General features: G+C 64.4%; 1 protein-coding gene across 3 annotated transcripts; it reads left to right on the forward strand.

The window, feature by feature from the left end:
* The first annotated feature begins 298 nt into the window (after positions 1 to 298).
* On the forward strand, positions 299 to 27404 carry LOC111157447 (SET binding factor 1). Of its 3 annotated transcripts, none has more exons than XR_002641302.1 (41): positions 299 to 393; positions 6777 to 6862; positions 7270 to 7407; positions 7629 to 7784; positions 7870 to 7980; positions 8583 to 8688; positions 8804 to 8936; positions 9012 to 9120; positions 9210 to 9323; positions 9433 to 9510; positions 9912 to 10025; positions 10104 to 10232; positions 10316 to 10414; positions 10511 to 10715; positions 10794 to 10906; positions 11682 to 11831; positions 12050 to 12118; positions 12218 to 12376; positions 12455 to 12720; positions 12801 to 12973; positions 13054 to 13127; positions 13207 to 13402; positions 13613 to 13740; positions 14220 to 14398; positions 14504 to 14640; positions 14733 to 14940; positions 15037 to 15233; positions 15319 to 15456; positions 18518 to 18595; positions 18914 to 19095; positions 19172 to 19351; positions 19655 to 19756; positions 19834 to 20019; positions 20087 to 20213; positions 20299 to 20429; positions 20500 to 20730; positions 25519 to 25626; positions 25733 to 25933; positions 26551 to 26638; positions 26726 to 26857; positions 26942 to 27404. XR_002641302.1 is itself a non-coding variant. In XM_022518849.1 (41 exons), exons 1-41 carry the CDS (start codon positions 339 to 341, stop codon positions 27038 to 27040), a joined length of 5676 nt encoding a protein of 1891 aa, XP_022374557.1. In that variant the 5' UTR covers positions 299 to 338; the 3' UTR covers positions 27041 to 27404. The 3 variants fall into 3 exon arrangements, 2 of the variants coding, with proteins under 2 accessions (XP_022374557.1, XP_022374558.1); XM_022518849.1 differs by having other exon boundaries at positions 25722 to 25933; XM_022518850.1 differs by lacking the exon at positions 18518 to 18595 and having other exon boundaries at positions 25722 to 25933.
* The last annotated feature ends 279 nt before the right edge of the window (positions 27405 to 27683 follow it).

Genomic DNA, 27683 nt, shown 5'->3' on the forward strand with positions numbered 1-27683 from the left:
GCCGCGCCTGCAGCTGACCCGCGCGAGCTGCCGTCGCTGTCAGCGCCCGGGGGGCGGGGCAGGTAGGGTTCCCGCCCCCCGGGAACCGAGCCCGCGCCGACTGGCCCAATGGGAGCCGGCAGCTCCGGGCCCCGCCCACGATGGGGGCGGGGCGAGGCCGCGCAGGCGTACGGCGCAGCCGGGCGGGCCGGCTGGCTGGGAAGATGGCGGCGGGAGCCCTGGCCGCCGCCGCGGAGCGGGCCCGGGGTGTCCGGGGAGCGCGGGCCAGGGCCGGGGCCGGGCCATGAGCGCGCCGCCGTCGCGTCCCCGAGCCGCGGAGCCCGCCCGCGCACCTCGCCATGGCGCGGCTCGCGGACTACTTCGTGCTGGTGGCGTTCGGGCCGCACCCGCGCGGTGAGTGCCGGGCCCGCGGCCGAGGGCTGCGGGCGGAGGGCCGGAGCCGGGAGACCGGGAAGGGTCAGCCGGGACGGCGGGAGACGCGCGCTGGGGCAGTCGCGGGGACATGTGAGGCGGGCGGGCCGTGGCCGCCGGGCCAGCGCAGGGGTCGTCCGGGGCACCTGCCGGGCTGGGGTCCCGGGTCGGGGGTCGGGGCGGGGCGGCCTCCCTGAGGACAGCAGGGCAGCGCGGCACGGCGAGCCGAACCTGCGCGCCACAGTCGGGACAGAACCGGGTCAGGCAGAGCTTTGGCGTGGGCCTGGGAGGTGGGAGGGCCCCGAGACGGCTCGGCCTCCCGGCTCCCGGTTGGGTGGGATGGGCCGTCTGTGCCTTGGCCGACTGCCGGTAGCTCTGCTTCCAGGGGCACGGATCTTTCGGCCGCAAGCCCCTCCTTGGACCCCCGGTGCTTCTGGTCTGGAGCCCGTCCGTGTGGGGTGTCTCAGGTCCCGGAGGCTTGGTGCGATGCAGCAGAGGGGTGGGATGCAAGGACTGCTCTATGGAGAGGTGGTGTTGGGGGTGGAACTGGGGCTTCGGGAGGAAATGTGCCTCCTGAAGATGCATGGGGTGTCCTCTCTCTATCTGGAGGTAGGGAAGAGCATTCCTGGCAGAGGGCCTGCGGTCCTCATGCCTGCAAGCTAAGCCCTGGGTGGGGGATCCTTTTGGTGACTGGTGCCAGTGTCCAGGAGGTCCCTGTCTAGGGTCGGCGCCCGTGTCTGAGAGCCCTTCGGCCCAGGGGTAGGAGAGAGCAGAGCCTGACGGTGACATCAGCAACAGTCACGGAGACCGGGCTGGGGAGCGCGCTCTGTGTGCCAGGCCCTGCACAGCCCTGTGTATGTGTGATCTCGTTTCTTCCTCCCAGCAGCCTACCAGGGTTTCCTTGCCCTCTCCCTCACCCTTAGAGTGGAGTCGGGCAGAGAGGATGATTGTCTGGTCTGAGCCCCCACAGAGGCTGACGCACTACCAGGCTGTGGGCTCAAATCCCAACTGCAGAGAGGCAGTACATGTCCTCGGGGGTTCCTCTGTGGCCAGGCTGGGGCTTAACCTCGAGATTGAAAGTGAGGTTGAGCCCCCAGCCTGCTGCGGCTTGTCAGCGCAGTGCCACTGCCATCACCCAGGAGCCAGACTCCTCTCCTCTTCGCCTTCCTTGCTGGGATTCTACCTGCTGGACCCTGCTCTCCAGACCCTCTTCAGTGCCCTCGTAGGACTCGCTCCTGTCTGTCCAAGGGTCCATCCCCTGACACCCTCAGTGATGAGCGTATCTTCCTCTAGAGAGGGAGGTTTTGCAGCAAGAACCAGTCATCTTAGTCTCCCAGTCTGCATGAGGCAGGCTCACGATCAGTGTTGCATGGGCCCACAGAGGGAGGACCGTCTGTTCCAAGGTGCATGTGGGGGACAGTGAGGACGCCATGCCACCTGGAGCAGAGGGCCGCATGGGATCCCTGAGAACAAGGTTGGCCGAGGGGCTGCTCCAGCATGAGGGGCCCTGGGCTGGAGCTGCGTGAACAGAGTGGGCTTGGAGGCTGACAGTGCTGAGTGGTTTGGGAAGGGTCTGGGGAGGCAGAGACTACAGACAGAGGCCAGGTGGTAGCAGCGGGGGTGGGGAGTTGAGGGTGAATTAGGGAGGTGGGAGGCGGCATGGGTGGGCTCCATGGCAGTCTGGCCGTGACACTCAGGGGATGGGCACCCCTGGCATTTGTAGCCTCTGATAAAGACAGGGGAGAAGGCTGGAGTCCATAATGTCTGCTTACCCCGAATGTCCATTGCAGTAGGGGGAGGGTCATGGAGCCCCTCACCACTGTTTTCAGGGCAGGAGCTGGTCGTTGCAGGCCGGTCACCCAGTTTCAGGATCTTGGTTGGCAGGACTCCTCCATCCCCGTGAGAAATAAACCCACAAGCTAGGTCCCTGGCCGTAGGGCTGAGGGCAGAGCCAGGTGGTTGGGGGAAAGCCTAAGGCAGAGGAGCACTGCAGGGGGAGTCAGTGGTACTTGCTTTGCCACTTGATAGTTCTTGACCTTGGGCCAGTCTTCCAGCTCCCTGCACTTCAGCTTTTTCATCTGGAGTTGGAGTGAGTCACACAGACCCCCCCAGGCTGCCCTGAGCATGAGGTGGACACAGACGTGAATCTGTTCACACGGGAGGCTCCAGGAAATAATGGATGTCTTATTAGTGATGAGCAGCAGGTGTGCGGACACCCATAGGCACTGATACAGTGGGCAGTGCTGCTGGAGGGGGGGGACCCTGTGGACTGGCAGGCCTGGGACATCGGGACTGGGGTGCAGGGTCTTCAGGGTTCGGTGGAGCGGGTAGGAGAGGGGGATACCTTGTCCTTGGCCTGGATATAGACATCCTGTCTGGAGCTGGTGGATGCAGGGCCTGGGTACCGGAGCCCCGCCTGAGGGAGCATCTGGTTTTATTGTTACCATCTGGTGGACTTTTCCAGGCAGGAGCATGGGGAGGGGGCTGAAAGGGACCCCAAGTTCCAGAGTGCAGATCCCTCCCCTGGTGAGTGGGGGAGCTCCTTCACTTAGGACATGGGTTCGGTACCTTCTGGACCCTGGGGCCAGCTTTGGAGACACTGTGGGGGCCCATCAGATCGTACCTGCCCAGCTTCTGGGCTGGGAGGGCCCTGACAGTGGTCAGCTGATTGAACACAGCATGGCCCGTGCCAGGGCGTGCCTTTGGGAACAGGAGACACACTTGACCTGACCAGGGGGCTGAGTGTATGGGAGGAGGGGCTGGACCCCTCCTGGTGCACCCCCTCCCCACGCCCAACCCCTCCCTTAGCATTTGAGAAGACCTTCTGTCCCATGGTCTGGCCTCTCAGACCTGACTATGCTGAGCGGGCCACATTCCTGGGCCCCATCGACTCTCCCCACCCATGTTCCTGCCCTCTGGAGCAGGTTGGGGCTGTTTGGAATGGCCTCAGCTGGCTTCCAGCCCCCACCCTGGGAGCCGGTCTGGTGTGCCTGGGGGAGAGTTGGGGAGGACCACTGCGGAGGCTGCAGCCCCTCCGCACACATCCTGTTGCTGTGGCTGCCTGGGACGGCCTGAGTGTTGAGGCTGGGTGGGTGGAGCCTCAGGGAGGTCCTGTCCTTCCTTCACCCTCTTCCTATAGCTGAGCAGGTCCCAGGGCGTCTGCGCTGGGGTGTGTGGAGGAACGGGAGGGGCAGGCAGAGGAGGCTGCCGTCCTCCCTTGCCTCCGCTCACAGTGTGTGCTGGCCTGGGCTGGCCCTCCAGGCGTCGGAGCCTGGCACTGGTGACGGCCACTGCCAGCAGATGACAGAACGCGTGCTCTGTGTTCTCTCGCCCTGCGTTCAGGCCTACAGCCCACACAGGGCTGGCTGTGGGGATATGGTTGCGAGAGGAAGTGCTTGTCCCCATCTGTGTCTCAGGGGACTTTGGTGCCTTTCCTCCCAAGGCCTCCCAAAGAGCCCTGCCCTGGGACGTGTGGTGGTGCTGGCTAGACCCGTTCTACCCCGGTGGGCTGATAGGTGTCCTTCCTCCTCCGAGGTGGGGGAAGCTCTGGTGGGGCAGAGGGCTCAGCTGCGGCAGGTCACCTTCATCACCTCAAGGGCTCAAGTGGGTGGGGAACACTGGGAGACATGGCAGAGCCCCCATCTCTCCCAGGGTGCCTGCCGGCCAGCAGCCAGATTACAGCCTAGCCCCTGCTAGCACAGAGCTGGGGTGTGTGCCGGGTTTCAGAGAGGGTTGGAAAGAGACCAGGAGTCAGGGCCTCTCTATGGTGTGCCCTTCCCGGGAGGGCTTGCCTGTCCTGGAGCACCCTGGGGCCCCAAAAGCTGTCCTTTACTTCTGATCAAGGAACCTGTTTCCTTGTGGGGTGTGTGTGAGGCTGGGTGTAGGAGGATGGTTGTGTAGCTGGTGGTCTGCATTCAGCAAGCCCTAATTAGGCTGTGGTGTGTGCCAGGCACAGGTGCAGTGATGGACACAGAGACGTAGTTCTTGCGTATGGAGTTCCCGTGTGGCCCAGCCAGCCAGCAGGTGCACCAGGAATCACAGAGGGGTATAGTGGAGGGAGGGAGGTCCTGGGGGGTCCTGCTGTAGGCCCCAGGCTCAGGCAGGGTGCAGAGGGCTGCCTGGAGGAAGAGGCACTTTTGGGGCTGAGACTGAAGGCCAAGTTTGGGACCGTCATGACCCAAAGAAGGAGCTGGGAGTGATGGGGGAGATGCTTACGGCCATAGGCTGTGGGGGCAGGTGAAGGAAAGCCTCCAGTTGGTTCTTCAGAGGGCGGAGCCATACAAGTGGGAGTTGATGTTTCACAGGATGAATGGGGTGGGGAGGGTGGGTGGTGGACAGTGGCCAGTTACCTTGTCTGCTTCCCCGTGGGGAGAGGCTGCTGAGAACAGCCTTCTGAAGGCTGTCTGGCCTTGGGAGGGAGGCTGTGGGGCAGAGGCTGCTGTCCCCGTCTGTACACACCCCCTGTTCCTTCCTCCGCCCGCTGCCTCGTGGCAAGAACTGGGTGAGCCCTGGGTGCCAGCCAGGCCCAGGCCCAGATGGTGGTTTGGGGCTACGCACAAATCAGCCCTCGGGGGAGTGGGTGGGGAGGGAAGCCATGGCTCAGGGTGAGCTGGCCTGGGCCTGTTGAGTGTGGCCCTTGGGAGTGGGCCTAGAGGGACCCCAAGGGGCTTTGTCTTAGTGGGCCCTGTGCGTCTGTGTGTGCTCATATGTAAATAGATATGGTACCAACAGACACCTGTTCCTCTTCGCCGCCTCATCTTGTCTTTTCAGGGTGTCAGTGTGGGAGGGGGAGGGGAACGGGAAGCTGAGGTTTTGTGAGTCAGAGTCACGGCCCCTCCTCGCCTCACTGGCAGCAACCTGCCAACCTCCTCGGCCTGCCCTCCATGATCGCGGAGGGGGGGCGGTCTCCTGAGGTTGTCGATGGGCTCCTCCATTGTCGGGTTACCGGGCTCTGCTCACCAGTGCCCAGGCTCCTGGCTCTGTCCGAGGCTCCTGTGCACACCCGCGGTGGACCAGGCTGGCTGGAGGGGGCGGGGGCAGCTGTGTCTGGCGGGTCCTCAGACGTGGTGCGTCTTGGCTTTCTGGGCTTTGGGGTGGGCCCGTAGAGAGGCTTCAAGCTCAGTGCCCACTCCTTCCCTATTTGCTCCCACTCTTCTACTGGTGAGGGCAATGATATCGAAGCTGGTTCGAGCAAAGGGTGGGGACATCTGCACTAGGGACCCGCCTGTCGTGTGTGGGAGGTGAAGGTAGGGAGGGAGGTGAAGGTAGGGAGGTTTCTGTCTTACTTGCTCGGCCCTGCTGCCATGCCGGGTGGGAGCTGGAGGTAGAACAGAGACCTGTGTCCATCATCTGCTGGTCTTGTGAGGTGAGTGGTTCCCTGACAGGGCCCTCATCATTGCCTCCTAGTTTGGCTCTAGGGGGTGAGCAAGAGGCAAGGGCCTCTGACTCCACCCATGTGGCCCGGAGCTGGGAATGATGCCCTAGCCACAGAGCAGGGGAAGCAGCCCTGGGCCTCCCGCCCCTGGCCCTCCTGCCCAGCCCAGCGTCCGCAGTCCGTGTGGCTGTGCACAGTGCTGTGTGCAGACAGAGAGAGGACAGGCGTGTATGCACCACCTTCAGTGGCCCTAACCATGGCCGGATCCCCGGCACTCAGGAGGGTTCTCCTTCTGTGGGTGTCCCAAGACCTGGTGCCTGTCCTTCCTACCACTTACCACTCCTCTCTGGGTCCTGTGCTGGGCCTGTCCCTCTCTGAGGCGATGGGGCTGGCAGCGGTCTGGGCCTGGGTGTTTGCTCCCCGGGCACAGACAACAGGCGTGAGACCTCTGCCTCGTGAGGGTGCTCAGAGCTGGCTGGCGACGTGAGCCAGGAGCTGGGGCTGGTCCTCGTGGTGCTCCCTGCCGGGCGGGGGTAAGCGCTGAAGCTGGCCGTCAGCTGTGCCACGGCCCAGAGCTGCGCTCTGCTGGCTGGAGGGCTGGCCTCTGGTGTGCTGGTGTGCTGGTGTGCAGCGGGCTGGCGGTGCCTTCTGGCTGGGGGTGTTGGCGTGTTGGGGAGGGGCATGGGAGTGGCCCCAGCCTGAGGCTTCCATGCTTTTGGTGCCTGACCTAGCCAGAGGCTTTCAGGACTCCCTATCCATACTGGGGGCTTCTCTCTGTGCCCTCTGGTGGCCCTGGGGTCCGCGGCTGCCTAGTAGCCACCCCTCACAAGACTATTTTTAGGGAAATGATAGGTCTGGGAGCTGAGGCTGGTCTGATGCCACACGAAGTCCAGGCTGGGTGAGAGCTTTCCATCTAAGACCCTTGAGGCTCCTGACTGGGTGGGGGGTATGAGGGGTGGGAGGCTCCCTGATTACCTGTTCCTGTCCTCAGGGAGTGGGGAAGGCCAGGGCCAGATCCTGCAGCGCTTCCCAGAGAAGGACTGGGAGGACAACCCGTTCCCCCAGGGCATCGAGCTGGTGAGTGTGGGGGGGGGGGGCGCTCTGGGGGGGGGGGCATGGTGGCCCCAGTTTCCCCAGGACTGTGAGGAGCCTCTGTGGTGCCCAGTCCCCAGGGTGGGGGAAGGAGCTATCTGAGCTGCTAAAGGGGATGGAGGGGGGAGATGGCTGGCGGGGTCCTCAGTGCCCACATCACAGCAAGTCGTCTGTCCCTTGTGAAGCTGGAGACCGTGTCCTGCATTACAGGGTTCTCTGGCCACACAATGAGACCAGAGGCTGTGACTTCCTTTTGCAGGGGAAGGGCCGAGGCCCGGGAGGCGGGATGCACCCAGGCTTGCAGACTTGGACGCTGTCCGTGCCCGGGGTGAGGGCAGGGAGCCAGAGGGAGCAGACTGCTGACCCCTCCCCTGTCCCACCTGGCCCTGCAGTTTTGTCAGCCCAGTGGGTGGCAGCTGTGTCCTGAGAGGAACCCACCCACCTTCTTCGTTGCTGTCCTCACTGACATCAACTCTGAGCGGCACTACTGCGCCTGCTTGACCTTCTGGGAGCCGGCAGAGCCCACACAGGTCATTGGGGACTCTGGGGTCCAGCCTGCATGGGCTTCTGGCTGTGGCCGACTCCCTCTGCCTCTGTCCTTGGGTGTGTCCCGGTCTGTGGCAAGTCCCGGTGCCTCAACCCCACGGAGGCTTGAGTTCCCAGAGGGCTGCTCCCGTCTGAGTCACCTGTGTCCTCCCCCTGGGCCGGTGGGACGTGTCTGGGAACGAGGCAGAGGGGCTTCTGTCCACAGGAAGCGGTGTGCACCGAGGACGCCACTGAGCGGGAGGCGGCGGACGAGGGGGGCCCTGCGCAACTGTCACCTGTGACCCCTGGCCCACCTGGCCGGCTGTTCGCGCCAAAGACACTGGTGCTGGTGTCTCGACTGGACCACGCGGAGGTGTTCAGGGTGAGGCGGGCAGCCGGGGTTCGAGGCAGGACCTGGGGTGCCTCTGCCAGTGGGGCCACCATTCCCCAGTCTGTGGTCCTTGCAGAACAGCCTGGGTCTCATTTACACCATCCACGTGGAGGGCCTGAACGTGGGCCTGGAGAACGTGATCGGGAACCTGCTCTCGTGCGTCATCCCCCTGGCTGGGGGCTCCCAGGTGCGTCCTGCGGGTGGCGGCCGTGCGCCCACAGCCATGGCCCTCCTGCTGTCCCAGGTCGTGAGGGTGGGGCCTGTGGGCCCTCAGTCTGGCGGGGCTCAGCACGGCCCGGACCTTGGACACTCTACTGTGTCTTGGTGCCGCTGTCACCTGTCTTCCCTCCTTGGCCCTGCCTGCTCACCTGCGTGTCCGTGTCTTGCCTGGCTCCCTACCTGGCCCCCTTCTGTTTCTCTGTTCTCTTGCTCCTTGGGTGTGCCTGTCTCTGCCGTGTCCGCGTGTCTGTCTGCTCTGCTCCCTGGTCAGTACCCCCACGTGTGGGTGCGTCTAACTGTGTTTCTCTGCCCATCTGTCCTGTGCAGCTGGACTCCGTGGAGGACGGAGTGGTATGGATTCTTTGTTTCTTCTGCCCACCCAGGCCCCACCTTGCCCCAGGTCAGAGGCCCTGAGTTTCCTCTGCAGCACTGCGTGGGCCGGCAGGCCAGGCATGGCCCTTCCCTCACGTTAGCAGGCCTGCCTTGGCCAGCCTCACCTCGGCTCACGGAGCTCTGGGCTGACGCGGGTCTGGTTGGAGCCGCTGAACGCTGGTCCCTCTCTTTCCACAGAGAACCATCTCTTTGGGGGCTGGTGACCGGCAGGTCATCCAGACCCCACTCGCCGACTCGTTGCCCGTCAGCCGCTGCAGTGTCGCCCTGCTCTTCCGCCAGCTGGGTGAGCCCGGCCGTCCCCACCCTGCGCACGCCGCCCTCTCCTCCCCCCAGGGGCTGCTGGTCAGAAGTGGGGCTCTTACTCAGCTGGCCCTGCGAGCCCGTGGTCTCCCCCGCAGGCATCACCAACGTGCTGTCGCTGTTCTGCGCTGCGCTCACGGAGCACAAGGTGCTCTTCCTGTCCCGAAGCTACCAGCGGCTCTCAGACGCCTGCCGGGGCCTCCTGGCGCTGCTGTTCCCTCTCCGATACAGGTGCCCCTGCTGCCGCCTCGCCCCTCCCCCACCCTTCCGCTGCGGCTGCCCGCACTGAGCCCGTGCCCGTTGCAGCTTCACCTACGTGCCCATCCTGCCGGCGCAGCTCCTGGAGGTCCTCAGCACCCCCACGCCCTTCATCATCGGTGTCAACGCGGCCTTCCAGGCAGAGACCCAAGAGCTGGTGAGGGCTGTGGCCTATGCCTGCCTCCCTGTTCCAGGCCGCACTGACTGGCTGGTGGCTCCCTGACTGCTGCTCCCTTTGGCTCACAGCTGGACGTGATCATTGCTGATCTCGATGGAGGGACGGTGACGGTCCCTGAGTGCGTGCACATCCCTCCCCTGCCGGAGCCGCTGCAGAGTCAGACTCACAGTGTGTTGAGCATGGTGAGGCGGGGCCGGGGGCTCCAGGGAAGCTGAGAGGGGGTCATTTGGCAGTCAGGGGAGCCCCAGGCCCTGGGTGTGTGGCCATCCCCGCCCCTCTCTGCTTACGCAGGTCCTGGATCCAGAGCTGGAGTTGGCGGATCTTGCCTTCCCACCGCCTTCGACGAATGCTTCCTCCCTGAAGATGCAGGTGGGGGTCCCTGCGGTCCCAGCGCAGGGCGTGCGCCAACCCTGTGCCTTCTCATCAGGCCTGCTGCCCCCGACAGCCTGCGGGCAGTGCCAGTCACACTGTGCAGCCAGCCCTCCTGGGCCAGTCGCTGGGGGCCGTGTAGGGGGCATCGTGAGTCTCTGGGGTCCTGTGCAGGAATGGTCGTCAGCACTGGGCCTCAGAGGGATTGCTGTGGCTTTGTGTGAAAGAAGGCTGGAGGGGCAGGACAGGGCGAGGCGCCCAGGGGGCCTGGGCAGGGCGAGGATAGGTGTGTTTGGGTGTGTAGGGTGGAGCTGGCGAGGGGTGGGGGTTAGGAGGGCTGCGGCCTGCAGGGGCCGGGGCAGGCCCTTGGGCTGGACCTCACCGGCGCCCCCTGGGCCCAGGACAAGGAGCTGCGCGCCGTCTTCCTGCGACTCTTCGCTCAGCTGCTTCAGGGCTACCGCTGGTGTCTGCACATGGTCCGCATCCACCCGGAGCCCGTCATCCGCTTTCATAAGGTGCCCCGCAGGTAGGGCTGGGGGTGGAGGCGGGCAGGGAGTCAGTGCTGAGGGGCTGACCCCCTGTGTTGTCCCCAGGCAGCCTTCCTGGGCCAGCGTGGGCTGGTGGAGGATGACTTCCTGATGAAGGTGCTGGAGGGCATGGCCTTTGCAGGCTTCGTGTCAGAGCGTGGGGTCCCTTACCGTGCTACGGACCTGTTCGACGAGGTGCACCCCCACCCCAGTTGGGAGGAGCCCCTGCCACCACTCCCAGCGTCGCCCAGCCTGCCTGACCCTGCCTCCTCCCACAGCTGGTGGCCCATGAGGTGGCACGGATGCGGGCAGATGAGAACCACCCCCAGCGTGTCCTGCGTCACGTCAAAGAACTGGCAGAGCAGCTTTACAAGAACGTATGGCGGGTGACACAAGGGGGTGGGCCACCAGGCCAGGTCATGGTGCCACCTGGTCCCGGGTGGCTTGCTCACACTTGCCTGTGTCCTCTGCAGGAGAACCCATACCCCGCTGTGGCTATGCACAAGGTGCAGAGGCCCGGGGAGGCCAGCCACCTGCGGCGGGCACCCCGCCCCTTCCCCCGGCTGGACGACGGCATGGTGCAGTGGATCGTGGACCAGGCCACAGCCAAGATGCAGGGCGCACCCCCGGCCGTGAAGGCTGAGAGGAGGACCACTGTGCCCTCGGGGCCCCCCATGAGTGGGTGACGGGAAGGGGGCCAGGGCACGGGGCCCAGGGTGAGCGCGAGTCAGAGATGAGAACGTTGTCTTCCCGCAGCCGCCATCCTGGAGCGGAGCAGCGGGCTCCACGGCAACAGCGCGCGCCGGCTGGAGGTGGTTCGAAACTGCATCTCCTACGTATTTGAGGGGAAGATGCTTGAGGCCAAGAAGGTGAGGGTAGCCGGGCACAGGGAGCCCCTGTGAAGGGTGCTGACCCTGGGGTCCATGTGCCTGCTGGCGGCTGGAGGGAGCTGGGCTGGCAGGAGGGGCGGGTGTCACCGGGTCTCGGGCCCCTTCCTCCGTGCGGCTGGACAGAGCCTGCAGGGAAGCTCGCAGGAGGGATTTACTTCATTTTCGGGACATCAGTACCCGAAGGTTTCCACCGCTGAATTTCTTCTCCATTCTTGCTGACTGAAGTGCCAGCCTGCACGGCGCCGTGCGTTTGTGTCCTGCCCTCTGTGGTGTTGGCACGAGCCTGCGGCTTCCACAGCAGCCAGCTTGAGTCGCGGCCACACGGCCTCCCGGGAGGGGCCTGCGGGGCTCCTGCTGGTTTTACGATGAAAACTAATAAGAGAACAAGCGCACGGCCCTTTGTGCACCCTGCTCGGTGCCAGCGGCGGGGCTATAGCCGTGGGAGGGGGCGCCTGCTGGGGCTCAGAGCAGGAAGTACCCCGGCTGTGGATGGGCAACGTCTCCACTTCCATTGGCTTTTGTGCGTACGGAGGGCAGGGTCGGCCAGAAGTCAGTCTGTGGGGCAGTGAGCTCCCAGAGTCTGGGCGCACCTGACCCAGACTGTTTCCAGATCCCCTCTGTGCTTACAGCCTGGGCTCGGGCCTCTTGGGGGTCCAGGGCCCTTCCCCTGCTGGGCTCTGTGCCCTGGCCTCCCTCCTCCCCTCCCTCCAAGGCATGGTTGGATGCCCCCAGCCCCATGTTCCCCTGTCTCCAGCTGCTCCCAGCTGTGCTGAGGGCCCTGAAGGGGCGCGCGGCCCGCCGTTGCCTCACGCAGGAGCTGCACCTGCACGTGCAGCAGAACCGGGCGGTGCTGGACCACCAGCAGTTTGATTTCGTCGTGCGTGTGATGAACTGCTGCCTGCAGGTGGGGCCCCGGGCGTGGCGGTGGGTGGGCGCCCGTCCCCCGTCCCCCTGCGGGGATGCATCTTCTGGCCGTGCCTACAGCTGGGGAGGTCCTGGTCTGGGTGGGCGTGGGGGACCCTCGTTGGAGGGCGCCTCTTGCCCCAAAGCTCTGGGCAGCTCTTGTGGCCCCCGGCGGGCTGGGCGCGTGGGGGCGGCTCTGAGGGCTCCCCGCTCCCACAGGACTGCACCTCCCTGGACGAACACGGCATCGCGGCTGCTCTGCTGCCCCTGGTCACGGCCTTCTGCCGGGTGAGTGCTGGGGCCTCCCTGCTGCCCTTCCCTCGCCCCCTCCTGCTGCACCCGGTGACCCCTCCGCACCCGCGCCCCGCCCCCCTCCGGCTTCTGCAGAAGCTGAGCCCAGGAGTGACCCAGTTTGCGTACAGCTGCGTGCAAGAGCACGTGGTGTGGAGCACCCCGCAGTTCTGGGAGGCCATGTTCTATGGGGATGTGCAGACCCACATCCGCGCCCTCTACCTGGAGCCTGGTGAGGACCGAGACCATGTGCAGGTGCGTGGGGGCTCCCGGGCCTGGGGGGGTGGTGGCGAGGGCCGGCCCGGTCGGGGCTCACCGGTGGCGCTGGGGCAGGTGGGGGATGTGTTGGCGCCAGAGGACGAGCGCTCTGCCCTGGACGTGGCATCCGAGCAGCGGCGCCTGTGGCCAACCCTGAGCCGTGAAAAGCAGCAAGAGCTGGTGCAGAAGGAGGAGAGCACAGTGTTCAGCCAGGCCATCCACTACGCCAACCGCATGAGCTACCTGCTCCTGCCCCTGGACAGCAGCCGCAGCCGTCTCCTGCGGGAACGTGCAGGCCTGGGCGACCTCGAGAGCGCCAGCAACAGTCTGGTCACCAACAGGTGCGGGGGCGCCTCGTGGGCCCGGACGGGGGGGCTTGGGCGGGTGCGCCTTTACCCACCGTGTCCCTTCCCTGACCCAGCATGGCGGGCAGCGTGGCAGAGAGCTACGACACGGAAAGTGGCTTTGAGGACGCAGAGACCTGCGATGTGGCCGGGGCCGTGGTCCGCTTCATTAACCGCTTTGTGGACAAGGTCTGCACAGAGAGTGGGGTCACCAGCGACCACCTCAAGGGGCTGCATGTCATGGTGCCAGGTATGGGGGGTCTGGGGATGCAGACGCCCTCCTCAGCCAGTCAGGCAGGGGGCCAGGGTGTGAACACGACTGTCTCCCAGACATCGTCCAGATGCACATCGAGACTCTGGAGGCTGTGCACCGGGAGAGCAAGAGGCTGCCCCCCATCCAGAAGGTGAGCGGGGGGCCGGCCGGGGCGGGGGGCCGGGTGGGTGCCGGGCAGGGGCCTGAGGGCTGTTCTTGTCCCTGCGTAGCCCAAGCTGCTACGGCCCCGTCTGCTGCCCGGCGAGGAGTGCGTGCTGGACGGCCTGCGCGTCTGCCTGCTGCCAGATGGCCGTGAGGAGGGCGCGGGGGGCAGCGGGGGCGGCCCCGCACTGCTCCCAGCGGAGGGCGCCGTCTTCCTTACCACGTACCGGGTGATCTTCACGGGGTTGCCCACCGACCCCCTGGGTGAGCCTCCAGACCCTTCGTCCGTCCCCACCCGCCCTCCCCCATCCAGGTCCTGGGAGGGAATAGGACTTGCCCTCCTTAGGGGTGCGGGGTCTTGTGCAAGATATTTCACATCCCCCTCACCTGCCCGGGACCGCCCGGGACATGCATAGCTCTGGCACCCCCAGACTCTGTGACCCCCGCCCCCGACTCTGCCTGGCCTGTGCTAAGTTGGGGAACAGGTGGTGGTGCGTTCCTTCCCGGTGGCCGCGCTGACCAAGGAGAAGCGCATCAACGTGCACACGCCCGTGGACCAGCTCCTGCAGGACGGGCTGCAGCTGCGCTCCTGCACGTTCCAGGTCTGCCCGGGGCACGGCGGGCACGGGTGTGGGTGGGGGGCGGTGCCTGGCTCTCCCAGGTCCACAGGCATCCGAGCCCCCGTCTCTTGCTTGCGAGCTGGCGTGCGGCCAGACCTCACCCACCGCGCCTGTCTCTGTTCACGCACAGTAGCTCGGTGTCACCGGCGTGTGTGACGTGCTGGCCTTTAGGGCTCCTGTGTTTGTTTGGGGGGGCCCGGACCCTGGCACCTGCGTCTGGAACGTGCACTGTGCCCCACGCCTGAACATCACACCAGTGCACGTGACACTTGGTGAAGGACCAGGTCCCTCAGCCTGGAGGTCACACGTGGCGTGAGGAGGGCCCCGTGCGTGCCTGCCGCCACTTGGGAGGACGCCCCCTGCCAGGCCCCAGGGGGTCCCCCGCTTCTGCCTGCAGACCTCTGTGGCCGGGGCCAGACCCAAGGGTGCCCAGACCTCTGAGGGCCTCTTGTCTGGCGCAGCTGCTGAAGATGGCCTTTGACGAGGAGGTGGGGTCCGACAGCGCCGAGCTCTTCCGCAAGCAGCTACACAAGCTGCGGTACCCGCCGGACATCAGGGGCACCTTCGCCTTCACCCTGGGCTCCACGCATACACCCGGCCGGCCACCCCGCGCCACGAAGGACAAGGGCCCTTCCCTCAGGTATGGAGCTGGGCCCCAGGGCCGGGACCACCACCCCTCCCCGTGTGCCTGTCCCCCGTGTCCGTTCTGCTCACCTCTGCTGACCCTGTGTGCGCACCCCTCCAGGACCCTGTCCCGGAATCTCGTGAAGAACGCCAAGAAAACCATCGGGCGGCAGTACGTCACCCGGAAGAAGTACAGCCCTCCCAGCTGGGAGCACCGGGGCCAGCCTCCTCCTGAGGACCAGGAGGACGAGATCTCAGGTGGGAGCACGGACAGCCCCAGGTAGCCTTGTGTAGGGCAGGGGGGTCCCGTAGTCTGTGGGTGACGTCCCCGTGTGCCCGGCCTGCCCCAGTGTCAGAGGAGCTGGAGCCCAGCACGCTGACCCCTTCCTCGGCCCTGAAGCCCTCCGATCGCATGACCATGAGCAGCCTGGTGGAGCGGGCGTGCTGTCGGGACTACCAGCGTCTGGGGCTGGGCACGCTGAGCAGCAGCCTGAGCCGCGCCAAGTCCGAGCCCTTCCGCATCTCCCCAGTCAACCGCATGTACGCCATCTGTCGCAGGTGAGCGGACGGTGCCTGGGGGAAGCGCGCCCGGTGGGCTGGGTGGTTGTGCCCTGTGCCCCGCGGCTGCGCCCTGACGCCTCCGGCTCCTCGCAGCTACCCGGGGCTGCTGATCGTCCCGCAGAGCGTCCAGGACAACGCCCTGCAGCGCGTCTCCCGCTGCTACCGCCAGAACCGCTTCCCTGTGGTGTGCTGGCGCAGCGGGCGCTCCAAGGCCGTGCTGCTGCGCTCCGGGGGCCTCCACGGCAAGGGTGTCGTCGGCCTCTTCAAGGCCCAGAACGCGCCTTCCCCAGGTATCCTCCCGGCCACGCGCGCGCTCCCTCCCCTGTGCCCCGCGCCCCCCATCCGGCCTGGCTCCAGCTCCGCCTCCTCCCCCAGGCCAGTCCCAGGCGGACTCGAGCAGCCTAGAGCAGGAGAAGTACCTGCAGGCCGTGGTGAGCTCCATGCCCCGCTTCGCCGATGCGTCCGGGCGGAACACGCTCAGCGGCTTCTCCTCCGCCCACGTGGGCAGCCACGGTGAGGGGCGCTTCAAGGCTGGAGGACTTCCGGGGGGGCCGTGCTGGTGTTCGGGGAAGGCAGGCCAGCGAGGGGATGGCACGTGGGGTGTGGGATCTCGTGAGCACCCTGAAGCCCCGCTCTCGTCCGCCTTCTGCCTGGGCCCAGCGGCTGCTGCTTTTAAACATTTTATTTATTTAATTGACAGAGACAGCGAGAGAGGGAACACAGCAGGGGGAGTGGGAGAGAGGGAAGCAGGCCCCCTGCTGAGCAGGGAGCCCGATGCGGGGCTCGATCCCAGGACCCTGAGATCATGACCTGAGCCGAAGGCAGAGGCTTAACCACTGAGCCACCCGGGCGCCCCCGGGCGGAGCTTCTTGATCTCCTGTCTTCCTGCCTGTGGCCTGCCTTCAGGTCCCTGGACACAGCTGACCCTTGAAACCCCCACCTGGGCCGCATCCCTGCTTTGTCCTGTCCTTCCCACCACTGCTTTGTCGAGGCCGTCTGACTGCTTGGGCTACATCTGTCATCTATCCTGGTTCCTTCGGTCTTGTCTGCGTTGGCCTCCAGTCCCCGTCCCCATCCCCAGCATGGGTGCTCTCAGCACCCCCTGGCCCTGCTGGCCCCACATGGATCCAGGCCCTTAGGGCCCAGCCCTGCCTTCTGTCTGGCGTGGCAGGGTCTCACTGTCAGAGGTGGCAGAGAAGACACCAGGCCTGGGAGGTGGGGGCCATGAGTGGGCCCTGCCCCTCCCTGTTGGGGCCCTGTTGTGGGGCGGCCGCAGCGGGGCTCAGTGAAGCACATGTGTGTGTGCTGCTGTCCAAGGGGTACATGGCTGCTGTGGAGGGCTGGTCTGACCTGGTGACAGGTGGGGACCTTGCTGGGGAGGTCAGATGTCTTTGTGCTGGGTTCCTGGACAGGCTTCCAGGTGGGAGAGGACACCCATGGGGGCCATGTCTGGGTGGGGCTGGCCTCCTCCAGGGCCCTTGCTCCAAGGCAGTCACTTCTGCATCACACTTACCTCCCAGCTGACCCCATTTGCTTCTCCCTGACCCCATCCTCCCCATTTCACCCAGGTCTCCCCATCTCCCCTACTCCCTCCAACCTGTCACCCCTGTCTGACTCTGAGCCCCCCTTTTCCCCACCCCATCTCCTCCGTGGACCCCGTCCTCGGCTACCCGTCTCTCCTTGCCCTGTCTCGCCCCAGCTGGTGCCATCTCCCCCCACCCTCCCCCATTGCCCCCAGCTCCCCCTCCCTCCTGCCTGGAGCCCCACAGATGCCCTGTCCCTGTCTGCCTCATCCTCTTGGTCTGGGTGATAGACTCTCAGGGGTTAATCCTCAGACCCAGGACTCCAACTGCTGTCCAGCCCATGTGGCCGCCTATGCTTGGGGCCTGGTGTCCAGTGGCCTCTTAGTCTGGGCTTGATCTGTGAGGCTCCCCTTGCTGGCCTGGGCCTGACCCCCACCCCAGCCTAGTGTCCGCCTGGAGGTATGGCTGCTGCGATTGATGTGTCCCCACCTGGTTCGCAGTCGGTAGATGACGCATGAGGGTCACTTTTTTCTGTGAGATTCGCCTCACGTGCTGGTTGGTGCAGATGTCACTCCAGGGTCCCTTGCTGGTCAGGCCTTCCTGGTTCCCTCCGTCCCTCCTCTCACGCTCGTCTGCATTTTCTTGTGCTGTTGCTCCAGCTCCCAGATGCACTTGGGTACACGGGTGGGTTTTGGGGGCTGGTGGCCCACCAGTGGGTGGACCTCCTGGGAGTGTGTTCCTGCTGCCTCATTCTTCCGGCTCTGCCCACTGCCCAGGGCCTCGCGGCGGGTCGGAGCAGGGGCGGCAGGGAGGGCATGGGGGGTGTCTCCAGATCACACGAGGGCCTCCAGCTTTCTCTGCTGAGGTCTGAGGAGGCCCCACACCCCGCTTCTGCCCCGCTTGGTGTCTCTCTGCAGCATTTCCCTTGCTGTCTGCGCACCAGCCCCCGTCCCTGGTTAGCCGGTCGGTCTGGGCTCACACTACAGGGCACTCTGGCTTCAGCTTGTGTCTTTTGTGACCACTTGATGGGCACTGGGGACAAGGGGGCCTGGAACAGGGGCGGCCAGTGTGCCCTTGTGGTCGCTTATGGGGGGGGCTTGGCATCCACGCATTCCCTTTTTGTTCCTTGTTCAAGTGGGTCTCCCAGACGTCCCCGGCCGTCTTCAAGTAGGGTTTATGGATCCACCACTGGAGGGAGAGTCAGCACTGCAGGCGGCCCCTCCCCCCAGGATTCTTTGTCCCCAGTGTGGCCTGGATGTCCTTGACTGTTCCCAAAACCCCCTGGCGATGCCTTCCTGTGTTCCCCAAGTCCAGAGCAAGTCCTCCCTGCCCCCATTGCCTGGGGGCATCTGGGGCCTCTGCGAGGGGCAGGTTCTAATTGAGACAGATCACGTCCTTGCTGTGAGTGATGGTGTGTCCTGCCAGCAGTGTGGCGGGCTGGTGCCCTGCTTGTCTGTAGCCGCTGCTGTGACGGGTAGGGACGGTGCCTTGCTGCCTTCTGCAGAGGTGGCTGAGCCCGGGCACTGGGGAGCTTCTTCCCCCAGGCTCCCTGTGCCTCCAGGCCTGGCCGTCTCAGCCTCTAAGCCGGGGGTCTGGCCCTCTCAGGCAGGTGGCCTTCTCCGCCAGTGCTGCCCCGGGGGCTCAGGCCTGCCGTGTCCACGGTTCCAGGCTGGGAGCTCTGGGCTTCAGGCTTCCTCTTCTCCAGGCTGTACCTTACGGCTCTCTTCTTGGGCCCTGCGGGCAGCCGCAGGCAGTGCTGCGGGGGCCGACGGTGCAGGGACGGGCCTGTGGGGGAGGCGCTAGATGGAGAGCCCAGGGTTCTTGTCTCTCTTCGGATCCTATTTGCTGCTGGCCCTCTGTTCCCTGGCCTGCCCCCGAGGGCCAAGAGGGCTCAGAGGGCCTTGGTATTGCCCCCTACTATCTGTGGGGCCCCTGGGGGCTTGGTGGGAACCCAGCCCTATAGCTAGACCTTTCGGACCACAGGCCCTCCATGCTGGGCAGACCCTCGAGCCTGGGGTCAGGCCTGAGGCTTTTCTCTGCTGTGCCCCCAGTGCCCAGCCCCAGAGCCAGGGTCACCACGCTGTCCAACCCCATGGCGGCCTCGGCCTCCAGACGGACCGCTCCCCGAGGTACCGTACTGGCCACACAGGCTGGCTCCCCCCACCTGGCACTGATGACCCCCGTGCGACTGAGTAGTCGTGGGCACTAACGTCCCTCCACGTCTGGCACTAACAGCCCTGTGTGATGACCAGCATAACCTAGCCCTTCCCACAGCCCTGGGCACTAACAGCCTGAGGCCCCGGGTCCCACCCCAGTCCCCCGACGCTAACGCAAATGCAGGCCCAGCTGGGGTCCCTTTGGCCTCCCCTGCCTTGCCTGGGGAGCTCAAGCCCAGGTTAAGGGGTGCCCCAGGCCTGCTCAGGCGCTCACGTGGTTTCTTTGTGTAGGGAAATGGAGCAGTGTCCGGGCCAGTGGGCGCAGCGCTGGGCTTGGCGTTGACGTGGGCTCCCGGCTGGCGGGCAGAGACGTGCTGAGCCCGCCCCAGGCTAACGGGGCCCCCCCTGACCCAGGCTTCCTGCAGCCCCAGCGCGCAGCCCTCTACATCATTGGGGACAAAGCCCAGCTCAAGGTGACTGGGGTGGGGGCCGGGGCCTGGGGGGGGGCCCAGGGCCCGGGCGCATCTCACCGCGGCTGGCCTTCTTCAGGGTGTGCGGCCGGACCCCCTGCAGCAGTGGGAACTGGTGCCCATCGAGGTGTTCGAGGCACGGCAGGTGAAGGCCAGCTTCAAAAAGCTGCTGAAGGCGTGTGTCCCAGGCTGCCCTGCCGCTGAGCCCGGCCCTGCCTCCTTCCTACGCTCGCTGGAGGACTCAGAGTGGCTGACTCAGGTGTGTGAGCCCTACCCCTGCTGTGGTCTGCCATGGGGGGCCCGCTTACCTACAGCCGGGGACAGATGGGGTCATGGTTTGCTCGTTGATGGCGCTGGGCCCCCAGAGAGGGCGATAGACCTTTCCCACCTGGACGGCAGTACCGTGTGACGGAGGGAGGCTGGGGCTACCTGCTCCTGTTGGGATGGGGCAGGACACCTCGAGGACGGGGCGGGGTAGGGGGAGCCCTCGGGGGCCTGCATGGCTGTGGGAATGCGAGGGCACTGGCTCCGGGAGGTGCTGAGGGGCTGCCCATCCTTGCAGATCCACAAGCTGCTACAGGTGTCGGTGCTGGTGGTGGAGTTGCTGGACTCGGGCTCGTCCGTCCTGGTGAGCCTGGAGGACGGCTGGGACATCACCACCCAGGTGCGTGCCGGGCCGTGGGGACAGCCGGGCGGGGGGTTCCCGCGGCCACCGTGCTGACGGGCAGGCGGGGCCGGCAGGTGGTGTCTCTGGTGCAGCTGCTGTCTGACCCTTTCTACCGCACGCTGGAGGGCTTCCGGCTGCTGGTGGAGAAGGAGTGGCTGTCCTTTGGCCATCGCTTCAGCCACCGCGGGGCCCACACGCTGGCTGGGCAGAGCAGCGGCTTCACACCTGTCTTCCTGCAGTTCCTGGACTGTGTGCACCAGGTAGGCGGGGGCCCACGGCAGGGGCGGTGCCTGCTGCCTCCCGGCTCTGACCCGTCACCCCGCACAGGTCCACCTGCAGTTCCCCATGGAGTTCGAGTTCAGCCCCTTCTACCTCAAGTTCCTTGGCTACCACCACGCGTCCCGCCGCTTCCGGACCTTTCTGCTCGACTCGGACTATGAGCGCATTGAGCTGGGTATGGGGCAGGGCTGGTCCTGGGGCAGGGCTGGGCGGCCGGGGCCGGGCCTGGAGGGTGGCGGGGCTCAGCACTCCCCCTGCAGGGCTCCTGTACGAGGAGAAGGGGGAGCGCCGGGGCCAGCAGGCATGCCGGTCCGTGTGGGAGTACGTGGACCGACTGAGCAAGAGGACGCCCGTGTTCTACAACTACATGTATGCGCCCGAGGACACGGAGGTGAGCCAGGACCTGGCCGGGGTGGCTGGGCGCCTTCCTGCCCAGTTCCTCATGCCAGGCCCGCCCCCAGGTCCTGCGGCCCTACAGCAACGTGTCCAACCTGAAGGTGTGGGACTTCTACACCGAGGAGACGCTGGCCGAGGGTCCCCCCTATGACTGGGAGCTGGCGCAGGGGCCCCCGGAGCCCCCAGAGGAAGAGCGGCCTGATGGGGGTGCGCCCCAGAGCAGGCGCCGGGTGGTGTGGCCGTGCTATGACAGCCGGCCCCGAGCCCAGCCGGACGCCATCTCACGCCTGCTGGAGGTGAGTACCGCAGTGCTATTGGACGTTCCCCCGTGTGTTCCTCAGGCCGGGGGCCCTGCCCCTCCCCCCGGCTCGTGTTTGTGGGCGGCAATGGCCAGAGGCTGCTGTCCTGGAACCCTGGGACCTAGGAGGTGGCTTCTTTACTCTAGGCACGTGTACGGTTGGCCCTCAGGGAAGACAGGGTTTTCCCAGGGACTGTTCCGGGTCTCTCCCAGACCACTGCACCTATAGCCTGGGTGCCCCTGGCTGTCGGCCACCGTGAGGACTCTGGTGGCCCTGGGCCCAGCTTGCCCCCGGTCTCCGTTAGAGTGAGATGAGCCTGTTGGCCTGGAAGTTGGGGGTTGCCGTTTAGGCCTCTCTGGCCCTTCCTCCGCCGTCCTCGGGGGGCACGTGGGTTCAGCCCCAGGAGTCAGGATCCACCAGGGCAGAGTTCCGTGCATGGTGGGCTGAGCTGGCCAAGTCTCCACGTGGCCTCCGCTCCAGAACATGGGGGCTCCGCCTCCCCCTCCTGTCCAAGGCCATCGGGCTTTGGGGGGCTACCTAGGCCCTTTGGAGCCTGTTCCGCTGTGGGGGAAGAGGTGCCGGCACTGGCGTCCCGGGGAGCTGGGGTGGCGTAAACACAGGATGTCCATGGCGCAGTGCCGGGCCTGGCCGAGAGGCACCCGTTACCCGGGGCTTCGGGAGGGGGAGAACGGGTGACCCACAAGCTCAGAGGGCCAAGGAGACCCTTCGTCTCTGGTGGTTCCGCCTCGGAGTCGACGGGAGTCACGCTGCTCGGCTTCCTCGCGGGGCCATGTCTGTCTCACTGGCCCGCGTCTTCAGGTTTGCGCGGAGTTCCTTGCACTCCGCACGCGCTGGTGCTTCCTCAGCCTGACGCTTCCTTTCACTGGCGTATGTAGCGCCTTTACGCTTAGCTGTTGGCCTGGGCGGGTGGGAGTCCAGCGTTTTCTTTTAAGGCCTCCGTGTGCTCACCGCGGCGCTGAAGCTCACGACCCGGGACGCGGAGTCGTGCCCCCCGCTCCGAGCCAGCCGCGGCCCCGGAATCTGGCCCCTCACTGTTTGTGGACTGCATTAGCGTTCGCTCTTTCCTTCCTTTTTGTTTGTTCCCCGCTGACAAGCGAGCGTCCGCCACATTGACCTGAGCGGCTCGTCCCCGTGCTGGTTTCGGGGTGTGGGGGACGGTGGTCACGCGCCCGCCTGCGCCCCTCACATCTCCCGCGTGTGAGGAGGCTTGCGGCGCACACTGTGTCCCGAGCATCGGCTCTGGTTGCAAGAGCCCTGACGCCGGGGAGGGAGGCCTCTCTGCTCGCGGGGTCCGGTGATCTCCACTCTTGGTTTCTCGTGGGCCTGAAGAACTCGCCGTGTTTCTGGGAGCGCAGGTCGCCAGCGACGGATTCTCTCCGCGTCTGTTCGCCCGACAGTAGCTTTGCTGGGCCTGTGCGTATTTTGAAGGTTTCCGGCGTTCTCTGTTTGTCCGTCCTGCCGTGTGTCCGTGGGCGCGCCGCGCCGCGCTCTCCTTGGCATCACTGTGGAGCTGGTTTTGAAACAGCTCGTGATCCCGCCGGCTAGGACCGTTGCCGGTCCCTCCGTTCCCCTGGGGTGACTCTGCCAATGGGGGCCGGTCCCATGCTGTCCGCGCCGCACGGCGGCACGGACGGCGGCTCGCTGCTGCCTGACCAGCCTAGCCAGGCACTTGGGCGCCACTTCGGGGGGCCCTGCCTCGCCGCTGTTTCCTTGGTGCTTTGACCTCGGAGACAACTTCGTGTGCTTCACGCCAAGGGAGACGTGGTGGCCGCACGGCTGCGGTTTGGCGTCCGGTCCCCCAGATTGCCCCGAAAACACAGTGGCTTCAGGCGGAGCCAGTTGTGCCCTTTTATTTTTAGTTTTATTTGTTTAAGGAATCTCTACACCAACACGGGGACTGACCCAGAACCCTGAAATCAAGAGTCGTACGCTCTGCTGACTGCTCCTGCCAGCTGTCCCGTGCCTTCATTTTTAATTATTTTTATTTACTTTTTAAAATTTTTATTTATTTGAGAGAGACACAGTAAGAGAGGGAACATAAGCAGAGGGAGTGGGAGAGGGGGGAGCAGGCCTCCCGCTGGGCAGGGAGCCCGATGCGGGGCTCGATCCCAGGACCCTGGGACCGTGACCTGAGCCGAAGGCAGATATTTAAGGACTGAACCACCCAGGCGCCCCTAATTTTTTTTAAGATTTATTTATTTGAGAGAGAATGACAGCATAAGCAGGGGGAGCAGCGAAGGGAGGGGAGAGAGAATCTGAAGCAGACTACTCATTGAGCACAGAACCCCACCTGGGGCTCAATCCCATGACCCTGAGATCATGACCTGAGCCAAAACCAAGAGTCGGACCCCCAACAGGATGTACCACCCAGGTACCCCAGTGCCTTTATTTTTTAAAAGCTGTTTTCTGGATGGCTGCATGGATAGGTTGGTGAGGTGTCTGCCTTTGGCTCAAGTCATGATCCTGGGGTCCTGGGATTGAGTCCCACATCAGAGTGTCTGCCAGTGGGGAGCCTGCTTCTTCCTCTGCCCCTCCCCCTGCTTGTGCACCAGCCCAGCTCCTGTCAAATAAATAGCCTTAAAAAAAACATGAAGGGTTTTCTCTTAGGATATAGAATTTTAGGTTGACAGCTTTTTAAAAATATATATATACATATATTTTAAATTTTATTTATTCATTGGACAGACAGAGATCACAAGCAGGCAGAGAGGCAGGCAGAAGGAGAGAGAGGAAGGGAAGCAGGCTCCCTGCTGCGCAGAGAGCCCGATGCGGGGCTCGATCCCAGGACCCCGGGATCGTGACCTGAGCCGAAGGCAGCCAGCCGCTCGACCGACTGAGCCAGCCAGGCGCCCCACATTCAGCAGTTTAAAGATGTCATTGCGTTGTTTTCTGGCATGCATTCCTTTTTTTTTTTTAAGATTTTACTTATTTATTTGAGAGGGAGAGGGACAGAGGGAGAAGCAGACTCCCCGCTGAGCTGGGAGCCCGATGGGGGACTTGATCCCAGGATGCTGTGAGCCAACAAAGCAAGCTGAAGGCAGATGTCTAGTCGAGCCACCCAGGCGCCCGCGTTCTGATTGAAAGTTGGTGCTTTTCCTTGTCCTTGTAAACTGCGTGACATGTCGCCCTTGCTCTACCTTTAAGATTTTCTCTTCACGTCTGGTTTCAGCAATTTGACCATCACGTAAGGTTTTAAAGTTTCTTTTAAGTAACCTCTACACCCAGCGTAGAGCTGGAACTCAGGACCCCCAAGATCCAGAGTCACGCGCTCTTCCGACTGAGCCAGCCAGGTGCCCCTCGCGGGATTTCTGGTCCGTCCTGCTTGGAGCTTTCTCAGCTTCTTACATCTATGGGATGAGGGTTTTCATCAAATTTAATGCAGTTTTGGCCATAATTTTTTTTTTTTTTAAGATTTTATTTATTTATCAGAGAAAGGGAGGGAGAGAGAGCGAGCACAGGCAGACAGAATGGCAGGCAGAGGCAGAGGGAGAAGCAGGCTCCCTGACGAGCAAGGACCCCGATGTGGGACTCGATCCCGGGACGCTGGGATCATGACCTGAGCCGAAGGCAGCTGCTTAACCAACTAAGCCACCCAGGCGTCCCTGGCCATAATTTCTTTTAAAAGATTTTTTTTCTACACAGTCTCTCCCTCCTTTCCTGTGGGACTGGACTGACCCATAGGTCCCTGAGGCGATGTTTCTTCTCTGCAGCATCTTGTGGGTGATTTCTAGGACCCCACGTTGCAGCTCACTGCTCTGCTCTTCCGTGGGGCTCGTATTCTCCCAAGCCCGTCTGATGAAGCTTGCATTTCAGATAGCGTATTTTTCAGCCCTAGAATTTCCGTTGGTCTTTTTTAAACAGTTTCCATTCTTTGTGGAGAGCCCCCGTCCGCCCATTCTGTCCGTCTCTGTCTTTACGTCTTAAACGTATTTAGAACCAGTGGTTTGAATTTCTCACCTGCTAATTCCAATACTTATTTCTTTCCTGGATCTGTTTCTTTTAACATTTCTCCTAAGCATGACTCTCATTTTCCTGCTTTCTTGTTTGTCTAGTAATTTTTTTTTAAGATTTTATTTATTTATTTGACAGACAGAGATCACAGGTAGGCGGAGAGGCAGGCAGAGAGAGAGAGGAGGAGGAAGGGAAGCAGGCTCCCCGCTGAGCAGAGAGCCCGACTCAGGGCTCGATCCCAGGACCCTGGGATCATGACCTGAGCCGAAGGCAGAGGCTTAACCCACTGAGCCACCCAGGCGCCCCTAGTAATTTTTTTAAGTAACCGACATCGTGGGTTCTGCATTGTCGAGGGTCAGGACTGAGTTTGGGTCTTTTCCGCGCACAGCCACAGGAGGTGCGTCTGCTCCGGCCAGCTGGGAGCCCTGCACCTGCCCGCATTGCGTCGATCTGGCTCTCCGCGGCTGAGGAGCTGCTCCCTGCCAGGCTTGTGACATCTTGCCTGGCCCGTGGCGGTTTACTCCGGGAGGCCTGTGGCTCTCTAGAGCTCCTGCTCCGTGCCACTGCCCCTTCCGTGGGTCCCTGCGTGTCTGCAGCCCCGAGCTCCACGTCTCTGCCCGGTGCTCCTTGTTTGTTTTGCACAACTGATTTCTCTTCTCTCCAGATCATTGGTTTTTGCCCAGCCCTCCCCTCACCCACCCGTGTTCCAGCAGTACCATCACTGCACCTTCCTGCTTTCCATAGTTTGGTCTTTCTGCGTTTTGTTCTGGGTATTTTCTTCTGAATGATCTTAGTTTTCCACTTCTCCCCCAGGAGCTACAGCGGTTGGAGACGGAGCTGGGGCGACCCCCGGAGCGTTGGAAGGACACCTGGGATCGGGTGAAGGCAGCACAGCGCCTGGAGGCCCGGGCAGATGGACGTGTGAGCAGACCTGGGTGTGGGTGGCCAGGGTGAGCTTGCCGGCAGGAGGGGGTGGAGGCCACCGGCCCTGACACAGGCCCCCCTCCTGTCCCCAGGGCACCCCCAGCTCCCTGCTGGTGTCCAGCGTGCCCCACCACCGCCGCTCGCTAGGCGTGTACCTGCAGGAGGGGCCTGTGGGCTCCACTCTGAGCCTCAGCCTGGACAGCGACCAGAGCAGTGGCTCAACAGCGTCCAGCTCCCGGCAGGCGGCGCGCCGCAGCACCAGCACCTTGTACAGCCAGTTCCAGACGGCCGAGAGTGAGAACAGGTGTGAGGACATGTCCTGCTGCGCGGCATGGACTCCTGAGCTGGGGGACTGTGGGTGTGGGATGGGTCAGAGGTCGGGGGCCAGTGCCCTTGGGGAACGTCTGGCCATCTCTCAGGTGGAAGGATTTGTGGGGGAGGCCATGATGCCAAAACGGTGGCCTGAGCGTAAGCCGACAGTGGCTGGGGAGAAGCAGGAGGGCTCTTCTAGAAGGGTTTGGGACATAGAACCGGTGACCACAGCCAAGCCACCAGCTGAGGTCGGGGCCTGCCGGGCTGGAGAGGGGCCATCTTGCCACGATCGCCTCCCCAGAGCGGCCTGCTGCGTGTTCCTCGTCCCAAGACACCTGTCCTACAAGTGGGGCTGCTTCCAGGAGACCCTGAGACCCTGGTGTTGGGCCCTCTCCGGTGTCCTGTCACGTGAGGGGTGAGGGGTGAGGGGTGGGGACCCTTCTCCATGCCTTTGAGGAGAGTCCCAGGGCTGCTTCGTGGCCCCCGGCCAGTCTAGCCTTCGAGTCCAGCCTTGGGTCTGGTTGAGGGCAGGGGCTGGGGTGGCGCTGAGGGCAGGGGCTGGGGTGGCGCTGACGGCCGGCCTGAGCCCTGGGTCTGCTGGCTGTGCAGGTCATACGAGGGCACCCTGTACAAGAAGGGGGCCTTCATGAAGCCCTGGAAGGCCCGCTGGTTCGTGCTGGACAAGACCAAGCACCAGGTGAGTGGTCGGGGGCTAAGGCGAGGAGGTCAGAAACGGGTGGGGGGTGCGGCCCTGACTTCCTCCCTTCCCGGCCCCCCCACTCAGCTGCGCTACTACGACCACCGTGTGGATACGGAATGCAAGGGTGTCATCGACCTGGCCGAAGTGGAGGCTGTGGCCCCAGGCACTCCCACCATGGGTGCCCCCAAGACCGTGGACGAGAAGGCCTTCTTTGACGTGAGCTGTGGCCAGGGCCCAGGGATGGCAGGGTGGGGGGCTCCATGGGGTGGGGCCGTGGAGTCAGCGACCCGCCATTCCCAGGTGAAGACGACGCGTCGCGTTTACAACTTCTGTGCCCAGGACGTGCCCTCAGCCCAGCAGTGGGTGGACCAGATCCAGAGCTGCCTGTCGGACGCCTGAGCCCAGCTCTGCTCCGGCTGCTCTGCGTCCAGTCGTTAGAGACCACTAGGGGTGGGCAGGGCCCCCCGGCCATGTTTACAGCCCCCACCCTCGACAGTATTGAGGTCCCACCCCCCCTTATGTGTACAGCCCCTGCCAGCTCCCACGCCCTGCCCGCCCCCGCCCGCCCGGCCAGCTGTAACTTATTTTGGAGTTATCGGGGAGCCCCGGGGAGCCCCGGCCGGCAGGCGGCCATGGTACAGCCCTCGCGGTGGGCCTGTAAATAGACCCCTCCCGCCCCGCCCTCCGCCCCGTCAGCCTGCCGGTCCCGTGGCCGGCGCCTGTTCCTAGAACCAGAGTCTATAAAGAGAGAACTAACAACGCGCCGGTGCTTGTGTCTCCTCCGCCCACGCCCCCACCCCCTGACCACTCTGCCCAGGACCCACATCTACCACGTGGGGCCCAAGCTCTGGTGCCAGGGGCATGGGGAGGCAGCTTCAGCGGGCCCTTGCTGGAGCCCGGCCACCCTGAAGGGTGGTCTTGGGGCGGGCACCCACCCCTCCTGCCACGCCCCCCAAGCACTGCCTGGACAGGCGTGGCCATCTGCAGGGGTGCTGTGAAGCGCACAGACGGGGCCGGACTGTCCGGAGGATGGTTCCGGGTC

Source organism: Enhydra lutris, unplaced genomic scaffold, assembly GCF_002288905.1.
Source record: "Enhydra lutris kenyoni isolate GAN:26980312 unplaced genomic scaffold, ASM228890v2 scaffoldscaffold55, whole genome shotgun sequence".
In the NCBI taxonomy this organism is placed as follows: Eukaryota; Metazoa; Chordata; class Mammalia; order Carnivora; family Mustelidae; genus Enhydra; species Enhydra lutris.